This window comes from Microcaecilia unicolor, chromosome 8 (assembly GCF_901765095.1).
Source record: "Microcaecilia unicolor chromosome 8, aMicUni1.1, whole genome shotgun sequence".
Taxonomy (NCBI): domain Eukaryota; kingdom Metazoa; phylum Chordata; class Amphibia; order Gymnophiona; family Siphonopidae; genus Microcaecilia; species Microcaecilia unicolor.
In genome coordinates, this window is record NC_044038.1 from 105,551,384 (window position 1) to 105,565,277 (window position 13,894).

Sequence of the window (13,894 nt, forward strand, 5' to 3'; positions counted from 1 at the left end):
GTGACAGAGGAGCATGGATTGGACTCACACTTTCACTCTGACTCTCAAACACTCACTCTCACATACACTCTCCCAAACATACACACTCAGAGGAAAACCTTGCTAGCGCCCGTTTCATTTGTGTCAGAAACGGGCCTTTTTTACTAGTAGGAATGAAGTGCTAACAAGAGCCCCTTCACTAGGAGTCAGCAGCTTACATGTGAGCTACGATATTGCCTTACTTTGTAAAATGTTACTTGTTGTTCTGTATCAAATAGGAATGAAGTGCACTGGCAGAGCTGTGTTCGAGGTCTCAGTGCTGGAATAACATGAGATACTGCAGAAGAGGAATAAGGAGCACTAGCAGAACTACATGTGAATACGAATACTCTATCCCTTATTCAAACTTGTATTAGAAGACTGGATTGGGGTTCATCACTTTAAACTAAATAGAGAAAAAATTAAATATAGAAAAAACAAAGTTTTTATGGATAGGATCTTCTAAAGACCCTAGATTTCATCATAGTAACATAGTAGATGACGGCAGAAAAAGACCTGCACGGTCCATCCAGTCTGCCCAACAAGATAACTCATATGTGCTACTTTTTGTGTATACCCTACTTTGATTTGTACCTGTGCTCTTCAGGGCATAGACCGTATAAGTCTGCCCAGCACTATCCTCGCCTCCAAACCACCAGCCCCACCTCCCAACCACTGGCTCTAACACAGACCGTATAAGTCTGCCCAGCACTATCCCCGCCTCCCAACCACCAGCCCTGCCTCCCGATCTTGACTAAGCTCCTGAGGATCTATTCCTTCGGCACAGGATTCCTTTATGCTTATCCCACGCATGTTTTAATTCCGTTACCGTTTTCATTTCCACCACCTCCCGCGGGAGGGCATTCCAAGCATCCACTACTCTCTCAGTGAAAAAATACTTCCTGACATTTTTCTTGAGTCTGCCCCCCTTCAATCTCATTTCATGTCCTCTCGTTCTACCATCTTCCCATCTCCGGAAAAGGTTAGTTTGCGAATTAATATCTTTCAAATATTTGAACGTCTGTATCATATCACCCCTGTTTCTCCTTTCCACCAGAGTATACATGTTTAGTTCAGCAAGTCTCTCCTCATACGTCTTGTAACGCAAATCCCATACCATTCTCGTAGCTTTTCTTTGCACCGCTTCAATTCTTTTTATATCCTTAACAAGATATGGCCTCCAAAACTGAACACAATACTCCAGGTGGGGCCTCACCAACAACTTATACAGGGGCATCAACACCCCCTTTCTTCTGCTGGTCACACCTCTCTCTATACAGCCTAACAATCTTCTAGCTACAGCCACCGCCTTGTCACACTGTTTCGTCGCCTTCAAATCCTCAGATACTATCACCCAAAGATCCCTCTCTCCGCCCGTACCTATCAGACTCTCCCCGCCTAACACATACGTCTCCCGTGGATTTCTATTCCCTAAGTGCATCACTTTGCATTTCTTCGCATTGAATTTTAATTGCCAATCCTTAGACCATTCTTCTAGCTTCCTCAGATCCTTTTTCATGTTTTCCGCTCCCTCCCGGGTGTCCACTCTGTTACAGATCTTAGTATCATCCGCAAATAGGCAAACTTTACCTTCTAACCCTTCGGCAAGATAGACTTTGACCAATTTAAATTAGACTTACAGTCTAAAACACTTGGTAAAGAACTTGACAACCAGCTATCTAATATAATAAAACGCACCGTGAACGTTCTGAAGACAACGTTCTGTGAAGCCGGAAGCTTGAAGCCGGAAGTCTTGAAGCCTTGAAGCCATCTGACGTCACTCCCAGGCTGAGGCTGAAGGGTTCGGGGATTCGTGGTGTGAAGCCTTCAAGCCAGCCAGCCGTCTCTGGCCCGCCCTCGCGACAAAACAAACAAATCCGGAAGCGAAACGTCAGGGAAGGAGGCGGCGCTCCTTCCCTGACGCTTCGCTGCACGAACCGCCACGGAGGTAAAGTTAAAAAGAATTAAAAAAAAAAAAGGGATGCATGGATGCGAAGGGGTGGGGGGGCATGGATGCGAGGCATGGATGCGAAGGGGGGGGGGGAAGAAGAGGGCGGGCCAGGCTGGGACATGGGAGAGAGCGTAGCATGGATGCGAGGGGGGGGGGTCATGGAAGGGCGAGAGGGGATTTGCTGGAAAAGGATGAATGGAGGCGGCAGGGGACAGAGGAGCATGGATGGGTATGGATTAGGAGGGCAGGGCACAGGGAGAGAGGGGAATTACTGGAAATGGATGAATGGAGGGGGCAGGGGACAGAGGAGCATGGATTACAGAGCAGGCCTCAGGCAGAGAGGGGAAATGCTGGATAGGGAAAAATGGAGGGGCCAGGTGACAGATGAGCATGGATGGGCATGGATTGGAAGGGCAGGACTCAGGGAGAGGGGAATTGCTGGATAGGGATGAATGGAGGGGACAGATGGGCATGGATGGATATGGATTACAGAGCAGGCCTCAGGCAGAGAGGGGAAATGCAGGATAGGGAAAAATGGAGGGGCCAGGTGACAGAGGAGCATGGATGGGCATGGATTGGAAGGGCAGGACTCAGGGAGAGGGGAATTGCTGGATAGGGATGAATGGAGGGGACAGATGGGCATGGATGGATATGGATTACAGAGCAGGCCTCAGGCAGAGAGGGGAAATGCAGGATAGGGAAAAATGGAGGGGCCAGGTGACAGAGGAGCATGGATGGGCATGGATTGGAAGGGCAGGACTCAGGGAGAGGGGAATTGCTGGATAGGGATGAATGGAGGGGACAGATGGGCATGGATGGATATGGATTGCAGAGCAGGCCTCAGGCAGAGAGGGGAAATGCTGGATAGGGAGAAATGGAGGGGCCAGGTGACAGAGGAGCATGGATGGGCATGGATTGGAAGGGCAGGACTCAGGGAGAGGGGAATTGCTGGATAGGGATGAATGGAGGGGACAGATGGGCATGGATGGATATGGATTACAGAGCAGGCCTCAGGCAGAGAGGGGAAATGCAGGATAGGGAAAAATGGAGGGGCCAGGTGACAGAGGAGCATGGATGGGCATGGATTGGAAGGGCAGGACTCAGGGAGAGGGGAATTGCTGGATAGGGATGAATGGAGGGGACAGATGGGCATGGATGGATATGGATTGCAGAGCAGGCCTCAGGCAGAGAGGGGAAATGCTGGATAGGGAAAAATGGAGGGGCCAGGTGACAGAGGAGCATGGATGGGCATGGATTGGAAGGGCAGGACTCAGGGAGAGGGGAATTGCTGGATAGGGATGAATGGAGGGGACAGATGGGCATGGATGGATATGGATTGCAGGGCAGGCCTCAGGCAGAGAGGGGAAATGCTGGATAGGGAAAAATGGAGGGGCCAGGTGACAGAGGAGCATGGATGGGCATGGATTGGAAGGGCAGGACTCAGGGAGAGGGGAATTGCTGGATAGGGATGAATGGAGGGGACAGATGGGCATGGATGGATATGGATTGCAGAGCAGGCCTCAGGCAGAGAGGGGAAATGCTGGATAGGGAAAAATGGAGGGGCCAGTTGACAGAGGAGCATGGATGGGCATGGATTGGAAGGGCAGGACTCAGGGAGAGGGGAATTGCTGCATAGGGATGAATGGAGGGGACAGATGGGCATGGATGGATATGGATTGCAGGGCAGGCCTCAGGCAGAGAGGGGAAATGCTGGATAGGGAAAAATGGAGGGGCCAGGTGACAGAGGAGCATGGATGGGCATGGATTGGAAGGGCAGGACTCAGGGAGAGGGGAATTGCTGCATAGGGATGAATGGAGGGGACAGATGGGCATGGATGGATATGGATTGCAGGGCAGGCCTCAAGCAGAGAGGGGAAATGCTGGATAGGGATGAATGGAGGGGGCAGGTGACAGACAAACATGGATGGCCATGGATTGGGAGGGCAGGGCTCACGGACAGAGGGGAATTGCTGGAAAAGGATGAATGGAGGGGGCAGGGGACAGATGGCCATGGATTGGGAGGGCACGGCTCACACTCTCTCTCTCATATACAATGTCTTTCTCACTCTCACACACTCTGTCTCACATTCACTCTCTATGTGCCACACAGTCACTCACACACTCGCTTGGTCTCATACACTCACTCAAACAGAGAATCTGTGTCTCACACACACTCTCTCTCTCGCCCACACACACACACTCTCACTCACACTGTGTCTCACATACACACTTGCACACACTCTCATTCTCACACACACACTCTCTCACAAACACACTCACACCCAGACTCACGTTCTCTCTCACACAATCACACTTTCACTCCGACTCTCAAACAGTCACTCTCACATACACTCTCCCAAACATACACACTCCGAGGAAAACCTTGCTAGCGCCCGTTTCATTTGTGTCAGAAACGGGCCTTTTTTACTAGTCTATGTATAATTGTGCTCAGGCTACTGTAAAAAAATTCTTTTTACTCTCTCAGGAAACTTAAGAGCTGTAAGGAAATATTTTGAGCCATTAGCTTTTAGGCTTTTTGTCCAATCCTTGATCTTATCGGGATTAGACTACCGTAACATTGTTTTTACTGGTTGTACTAAACTCATTCTCCATCAAACACAAATTAGTTCAGAATACAGCCGTTCAGCTAATTTATGGATTTAAAAGATACAACTCTGTGAAAGCTTTCTATTCTAAGTTACACTGGCTTCCAGTAGAGGCACAAATACAATTTAAAGTAGAAATATCAGTTTTTAAGATATTGATGGGCGAAGCACTCATAATATTTTCATGCAGTGGTTCCCTATCAGGCTTATTTTCGAAAGAGAAAGGCACATCTTTCGACACAAATCGGGAGATGGGTGTCCTTCTCTCAGGGTCGCCCAAATCGGCATAATCAAAAGTCGATTTTGGGCGTCCTCAACTGTTTTCCATCGCAGGGACGACCAAAGTTCATGGGGGCGTGTTGGAAGCGTAGCGAAGGCGGGACTGGGGCGTGCCTAACACATGGGCGTCCTCGACCGATAATGGAAAAAAGAAGGGCATCCCTGACGAGCACTTGGGCGACTTTACCTTGTCCATTTTTTCTTAAGACCAAGCCTCAAAAAGGTGCAACTGACCAGATGACCACTGGAGGGAATTGGGGATGACCCCCCCTACTCCCCCAGTGGTCACTAACCCCCTCCTACCCTAAAAAAAATATATATATATTTGTATCCAGCCTCTATGCCACCCTCAAATATCATACCCAGCTCCATGACAGCAGTATGCAGGTCCCTGGAGCAGTTTTAGGGGATACTGCAGTGCACTTCAGGCAGGCAGACCCAGGCCCATCCCCCCACCCACCTGTTACACTTGTGCTGTTAAATGTGAGCCCTCCAAAACCCACCACAAACCCACTGTACTCACATCTAGGTGCCCCCCTTCATCTCTAAGGGCTATGGTAGTGGTGTACAGTTGCGGGGAGTGGGGTTTTTTTTTTGGGGGGGGGGGTTGGGGGGCACAGCACACAAGGTAAGGGAGCTATGCACCTGGGAGCTGTTTCTGAAGTCCACTGCAGTGCCCCCTAGGGTGCCCGGTGCACTATGAATGCTGGCTTCTCCCATGACTAAATGGCTTGGATTCGGTCGTTTCTGAGATAGGCACCCTCGGTTTCCATTATCGCCGAAAATCGGGGACGACCATCTCTAAGGACGACCATCTCTAAGGTCGACCTAAATGTTGAGATTTGGGTGTCCCTGACCGTATTAGTGAAACGAAAGATGGACGCCCATCTTGTTTCGAATATACGGGTTTCCCCGCCCCTTTGCTGGGACGTCCTGTGAGGACGTCCTCCGGAAAAGTTGGGCGCCCCGTTCGATTATGCCCCTTCACGGCTCATAAGCTGAAGTCTGTAAAGCAGTTTACTGCCTCTCTGTCATACCAAATGGTGGGAATTTTGAGCTCAATACCAACTGCTGTAAGACTCTGCAGAAAACATTTGGGGTTCAGGAAAAAGCTAAAAACTAATCTGTACTGTAAATTTGGTTTATCAAGCAATGTTTATTACCTTTCAATTACTGATTTCATAGAACTGACACTCCTAGACAAATTGGTTCTAGCCTCTTAAAATTGTAATCCGCCTTGAACTGATAAAGTACTGGCAGAATATAAGACTGGAATGTGATGTAATGTAATGTAATGAATGAGGTGCACTGACAGAGCTCTGTGTGAGGTCTCAGTGATGGAATAACCAGAGGTACAACAGAACAGGAATGAGTTGCACTGACAGAGTTGTGTGCGGGGTCTCTGTGTTGGAAGGTAAAATTAGTTATTTACCTGATAATTTTCTTTCCATTAGTTCCGAGTCGGAACTTCCGACAGATCAATCCAGAGATTGGTGAGTTTTGTCCCTCTGCCAGCAGGTGGAGATAGAGAGAACTTCTGAAGTTCACTATATATGGTCATGTGCAGCAACCCAAACCTCAGTATAGTTGTTACCAGAGAAAGTGGCCTATCAAACCACAAACCCTACACCCACTCTAATCAATGCTGAACAAATAACCAGCAACCTATAACAAGTGAACAGGAACAAAAAAACAAGAAAACAACAGAAGAAACAACAGGGCGGGCCTCTGGATTGATCTGTCAAAACTACTGGAAAGAAAATTATCAGGTAAGAACTAATTTTACCTTCCATAGCGTCCCACAGATCAATCCTGAGACTGGTGGGATGTACCCAAGCAGTCCTCAAGTAGGGCGGGACACAGAGATCCCAGCTGCTGGGACAGATGCCCCAAACGCGGCATCACAACATGCTGCCACGTCTAGACGATAGTGCTTCGAAAAAGTATGTACTGACAACCAAGTTGCCGACCTGCAAATCTCCTCCAACGAGACCAGACACGACTCCGCTTTGAAGTCACTAGCGTCCTAATGGAATGCACCCATATCTGGAGGCGCACAGCTTTCCCCAACTAGATGTATGCCGAAGCAATAGCCTCCTATAACCAACGGGCCAACGTGGCCTTGGAAGCCTGCTGTCCTTTCTTATGACCCGCGAACAGGATAAACAAATGATCAGAGCAATGAAAATCATTCATAACCTCCAAGTATCTGTGAGAGCGCGCTGGACGTCCAGGCACCTCAGTGCACGAATCTCCGTGGGATAATTTTCCCCACGAAAGGCAGAAAGAAAAGCTGTTGATTCATATGAAACAGAGACACAATCTTGGGCAGAAAGGACAGAACCATTTGCAACAAAACTCCTGCCTCGGTAAAACGAAGGAAAGGATCCCTACAGGATAAAGCCTGTAACTCTGAGACCCTCCACGCCAAAGTAATAGCCACCAAAAACACCGTCTTCAGCGTTAGATCTTTCAATGATAAACGAGGCAAAGGCTCAAAGGGAAGCCACTGAAATGCTTGCAGCACTAAATTAAGATTCCAGGAGGGAAACACAGACATGAACAGTGGACGCAGATGATACACTCCCCGCAGGAAATGTACGATATCCGGATGAGATGTCAAAGAGGACCCTTGAAGGCGACCCCTAAAACACGCCAAGGCCGCTACCTGAACCTTCAGGGAGCTCAATAACAGGCATTTATTGAGTCTGTCCTGCAAAAAAGCCAGGATATTAACCACGGACGCCGAGCAGGCAGAAAGCCCCGCCGCCGTACACCAAGACTCAAAGGTCTGCCAAACTCGAGCATACGCTGAAGAAGTGCAACACTTTCTAACCTGCAACATAGTGGTAATCACCCTGTCCGGGTATCCCTGTTTCCTTAACCGTGCCATTTCAGTAGCCAGGCCGTAAGACCAAACAGGGAGGGATCCTCCGTGAAGATCGGACCCTGTCATAGCAACCCTCGACGTGCCAGCAGACGCAAGGGCTGCTGACTTGAAGGCAAACTAAGTCTGCGTACCACGGATGCTGGGGCTAATCTGGAGCCACCAAGATCACCCGCCCCGGGTGATGAGTTATGTGTCCCACTGCCCTGCCCACCATGGGCCATGGCGGGAATACATACAGGAGGTGAGACAGAGGCTAAGGCTGTAGAAGTGCATCAATCCTCCGGGACTGGGGATCCTTGCCCCTGCTGAAAAATTGCGGGACCTTCGTACTGATCCCCTGTGCCAATAGTTCCATCACCGGAACCCCCAACCGTTCTGTGATCTGTGAAAACACTAAATTGGAGAGCTCCCATCTCCTGGATTCAACACATGGTGACTTAAAAAGTCTGCCTCGATGTTTAGCGACCCCGCGATGTGAGCCACCAAGAGCAGGGGTATGCTCTGTTCCTCCCAAAGGCAGAGAAGTGAAGCCTCCTCGGATAGCAGGGCGTTCTTGGTGCCCCCTTGACAGTTGACATACGCCACCGCCGTAGCATTGTCTGAGAGAACCTGAACCGGTCTCCCCTTCAGTAGCGGGTAAAAGGCCCGGAGCGCCAGACGGATTTCCCTCTGCTCCAACTGGTTGATGGACCAGGAAGCCTCTGTATGAGACCAAGATCCCTGTGCTGTCTGACCCAGACAATGTGCTCCTCAGCCCGCAAGGCTGGCACCCGTAATCACCACTACCCAATCTGGAGTCGCCAAGGGCATCCCCTGACTCAGACTGTCTGAGCGTAGCCACCAACGCATGACCAGCTGGGCGTACAGTATCTAGGGAAGATGAACTGTGTAGTCCTCCGACAGGGGGAACCACCGATGCAGAAGTGAAGGGGCCGAATGTGACTCCAGGCCCACGGCACCACATCCAACATGGCTGCCATGAAGGCCAAGACCTACACGTAATCCTAGGCCCTGGGCACCTGCAGGCACAAAAGACCCTCTATCTGAGCCTGGAGCTTCTGATCCGACTCTCTGGCAAAAATACTGTGCCTGTCCAAGTGTTGAACAGCACTCCCAAGATATTCCATGGATTGCGTTGGCACCGAGTGACTCTTGTCCAAGTTGACTATCCAACCCAACGATCGCAGTAGACCAACAACCTTCTCCGTTGCCTGCATGCTCTCATGGAATGAAGGAGCCCGGATCAGCCAATCGTCCAGGTAAGTGTGCACCTGCACTCCTTCTTTCTGCAGGAATGCCATGACCACCACCATGACCTTGGAAAAAATCCCTGGTGCCATCGTCAGACCGAAAGGCAGGGCTTGAAACAGGAAGTGGTCTCCAAAGACCGCAAACTGCAAAAATCGGTGACAAGGGGGCCAAATGGAAACGTGTAAGTAAGCCTCCTTGAGATCAAGGGAGGTCAGGAACTCCTCAGGCTGAACCGCGGCCATGACCGAACGCAGAGTTTCCATTCGAAAGTGAAGCACTCACAGATCCCTGTTTACGCCTTTTAGGTCAAGCACAGGCCGATAAGACCCGGCTTTCTTGGGCACCACAAAGTAAATGGAGTAGCATCCTAAAAACCACTCCTCTATCGGGATGGGAGCAACTGCTCCGAGGCTGATTAAAGAGTTGAGAGTCTCTCTGACCGCTGCCACTTTGTGTAGCATTTTGCAAGGAGACTCCATGAAAAAATCTGCCAGAGGCCGAAAGAATTCCAGCTTGTACCAATCCTGTATCACTTCCAGGACCCAATCATCTGAAGTCACCCTGGTCCATTCTCTCAGAAAAAGGGTCAGCCATCCCCCTATCATTGACAGGATGTTACGTCCCTCACCTGCTGTGCGGGGCCGCACAACCAGCTCATTTTCGGTCCCGCTCGCAGTAGCCGGCCATGTTCGGTCCAGTCGCGATGGCCGGCTACGCTTCGGGATGGTGGTGTCCGGGTTTTATGGCCAGTCCATTCCTGTCGCCGGCCATTGGAGCAGTCTTGCCGGTCAGGGTCTTCCTGGCCTCATAGGCCGGCCATTCCGATTTGGCCCTGAAGGCCGGCCACGCAGACTGTTGGCGTCTTTTGTGCAGAGCTTCCTTCCCTTACGGTTTTTTCCTGGCGCCTGATTGTACTAGATTGGCTGCTTCCCTTGTCGCTCCACCCCTTTCTCAGCAACCTCCAATCCCGGAATACTCTTTCCAGCTGACTAGGTTACGCCCAACGAGGGGACTATTTAAGAATCGCAGCCGCCTTCAGTCGTTGCTTCGGCTTCTATTGCTATAGAGGTTTGGTGCTCAATAGCGTGTGCTTTGCTGTCTACTTTCCTGCTTTACCTGACTTCCGGATTGACCCTTGGACTGAACTCGACTACCCGCAGCGTTGCTGCCTGCCTAGACCCTTGGACTGAACTCGACTACCCGCTGTGTTGCTGCCTGCCTAGACCCCGGGTCTGTACTCGACTACCCGCCAGCCAGGTCAGTGGCTGTCAACTCCGTCTGTATCCCGAAGTCCTGGTGGCCACCTGCAACTGGGGGCTCAACTCCCGGGGAACGGTGGTCGCTTCTCAGGTGAAGCTAGGGTTGTCTGGCTGCCTAAGTACAGCGCTGCTCTTCTACTGTGCTCAGTTGTGGCACAAGGGCTCACTACCCAGGTCTTAGCACTGGAGATGGACCAGGGCCCCATCATTGGGAACAAGCTCCAGCCGCTGCTCTCGAAGAAGTGCTGCCTGAGCGGCCATCCCCACAAAATAGCTGCCACTTCTGAGAAAAACGCAGCTTCCTGAAGGAACCAGACCTGCTGGACCAATAATGGCGGGCCTCCCTAAAACGGGAACGAAAGCCAGCTTTCAGCTTATTCTCAGGCAAACGACGGCCCTTTGAGTCCCCCAAGTCCTTGACAATCTTGTCCAGATCCTCTCCAAACAGTAGCTTACCTCTGAATGGCAAACACACCAGCCAAGACTTCGAAGCTGTATCTGCCGACCAATGTCGAAGCCACAACCAACGGCGAGTCGTCACCAAGAGGGAGACCTCTTTAGCCGAGACTCAAAACAGGTCGCAGAGGAGATCCGCCATGTACATGAGGCACGCCTCCACTGACGGCAAGGCCTCAACCAGGTCCTCTGTCGAAGCTGCCTTCTGCACCCAAGAAACACACGCCCTGGCCGCATAAGATATGCAAACCAAAGCCTGCAACTTCCGGTCCTGAGGTTCTTTGAGGGCCGTGCCACCCTCCATGGGCAAAGTGGTCTTCTTAGTGACTGCCATGATCAAGGAATGCTCTGTGGGGAGACATAGAGCCTCCAGCTCCCCTTCTGGGAGCGGATAGAAGCAAGCATTGGCTGTTGCTATCCGCAATCCTGCCTCTGGCGTGTCCATTGCTCTGCGATGAGCACCTTCATTGCCTCATGGATATGGAAAGTTCTGGGGGGGGCTGCTTGGTCCCCAACATCATAGACGGGGCCGTCAAGGCCGAGAGCCCACTCTCCGGACAAGAGGTGTTTAAAACTTTCAGGGCCCAAACAATAAGGGCCAGGAGCTCCTCCTGGCAAAACAGATGCGCAGCCATAGGATCATCTCCTCCCTCCGGTGGGAATTTGCCATCTTCCAGCAAATCTGACCTGGCCAGCCGGGAAACACATGACAATTGGCCATCATCCACCTCTGAAGCTTCTTCAAGGTCTCGAGCCTCCATACGCAGCCACTTAGCCAGCAAAGGAGGGGTACGCGGCTAACCCCCCCCCCCCCAAGGGAACCTCGGGAGCAGCCACAGTGGAACCCCCAGAGTGCTTGAGGAGAAAAGCTTTGTGCATCAAAAGCAAAAACTAAGGGGAAAAGGGAGTTCCAGCCACATCAAAATCCCTGTCCCCCATCTCTGGTGCCTCTGGCTCCTGAATAGATGACTCAGGTGCTGAATCATCAGGAGGACCTGCAGCTGCGGCAGCAGCCTATGCTGGTCCAGGTGGAGATGGGCTCAAAATGGTGCCGGGAGAGGACTGCCCAAGAGGAACTGAGTGAGAAATGAGGGAGCCGGAACTCCCCTGCACGCTCCCGTACCCGGATTTTAAAAACAGCGTCTACCGACGTGTGTGCCAGAGAGCCAGGAGGGGCGGCTGCCACCAAAGATCCCAAAGCTGCCTGTGAGGAATTGGCACCAAGTCATCCACCACCGGGCGAGAAGAACGAAGGCCAGAGGAGCCCGCCAAAACTGCAGCGAACTCTTCGACACACTCTCCCGAAAGGGAACGGCCCCATACCTTGGCCAAATGCTCTCCATTTAAGGAACCGCAATGGCATGATAAACAAACTCCCGATATTGCTCTCCGGCTCCCACACCGGGAGCAGCACTTCACCGTTTCAGAGGGAGCCATTAAGACCACCGCGGCCCCCCCACTGCACCTAGAACACGCACTCCCCACAGCAATTGGAGGTTGGGTTTGGGTGGCTGCACATGACCACAAATAGTGAACCTCAGAAGTTTTCTCTATCTCCACCTGCTGGCAGAGAGACATAACCCACCAGTCTCTGGACTGATCTGCTTTATTTAAACTTTAGATATACTGCAGTATTTACAGGGCAATACGGAGGGACACCTATAGAGAGACACATGCACATACTTGATGCCATGGAATAATTTATTTAAACTTTACATATATTGCAGTATTTATAGGGCAAAACGGAGGGACACCTATAGAGAGGCACTCACCCACTATGAGCCTCTCAGTGTCTGGCAACTTCTTAAAGATTTTCCTGAAGTCTTCATTTCTCTGTTTATAAGTTGGGCTCAGCATCTGCCAAGAAGAAGCAAAATCCTCAGTACAATGAGGCACCAAGTTCCACAGCCCCATCTCCCTGCCACCCTTTATCCTTCTGAAAAAGAGGGACAGTGAAACTCCTCCAAGCCTCACAGGACCTTTTATTGGAAGAAACTGCAGAAAAAATACAGGGGCTAGGCGGGGGTGGAGAGGAGGAGGAGCATGAAGATCTCAGCACAGGAAGGGGAGGGGGGCTGACATGGGGATGGGGACCCAAAGTAAACCTGCATTAACAAAAAAATTTGGTACATTTACTGTGGGTGCAGAAGCAAACATTTTTACCACCCTGTGGGAATGGTAAAAAGCCTTGCTTTTGCTATTAAAAAAAAAACTGCAATTACTGTTTGCGGGTCCCAGCATCTCTGTGTCTTCCTCCTCCCCCCTCCCGTTGTGATATTTACCTTATGGAGTCAGAAGCCACCAACAGGATCCCCACAGGCCTGCTCCGAGGCCTTCTCCATAGATAGACTGAATCTTACAGCCACACAAGTGGGTGACATCATGGTGACAGAATTTTCTGTGCTTGCGTGGGGAATCCTGCCTTACTGTAATCTACTTTGTCAGTTTACTTTTTTCCACAGTAGCGTAAATCTCTCATCAAGTTCAATTTGGCAGATATTATTTTTAACATGGCTAATAGAAAGCCAGGATTTAAACACTGTGGGAGATGCAATCACAAAATGTCACTGACAGATCTACATGATAAATGTCTGAGGTGCTTGGGTCAGAACATGGCATTCGCTGGTGCATAATTGTGCTAAAATACACCCTAGAGCCCTAAAAATCCAAAAATTAAAATTGTGAGATTATCTGTAATCCCCTCAGCCTCAAAATCCAAGTCTAAATCATCAGCTTAACGTTCTGCGAAGCTGGTATCAAAGTCCCTGACTTCTAAAGCTTCTACCTCTGCCGGTAGTTCTGGGAGTTCAGCCACCCATGCACTCGTGCAAAGGAGCTTGGTGCAGGCGGAATGCAGGAAGTCCTGCAGATACGAAGCTGACAGCTTCAGTGCTCGAATCTGATCCTCCTTGGGAACATTAAGCTTCGGAGTCAAATAGCGCAGGAGTCTCCCTGATGCTGAAATGAATCAGGTTGCACTAATCATAGTAAGTGACAGCAGATAAAGACCTGTATGGTCCATCCAGTCTACCCAATAAGATAAACTCATTTTACTTGAAATGTGATACTTTTTTTTTTTACAATATCTTTAATACCAAGGAAGAAGTATACATTACATTTTATCTCCTCACATTGATAGGATTTATATACAACATATATAACCTTGTTCTGATCACATTCTTTC

General features: G+C 50.3%; 1 protein-coding gene across 1 annotated transcript in view; it reads right to left on the reverse strand.

Annotated features, from left to right (window-relative positions):
• Positions 1 to 13,894, reverse strand: part of GRAMD1A (GRAM domain containing 1A) — an 894,680-nt gene that overhangs the window by 560,553 nt on the left and 320,233 nt on the right. The window contains 1 exon segment of the mRNA XM_030213386.1: positions 12,483 to 12,567. Within this exon segment, the coding sequence (XP_030069246.1) occupies positions 12,483 to 12,567 (85 nt within the window).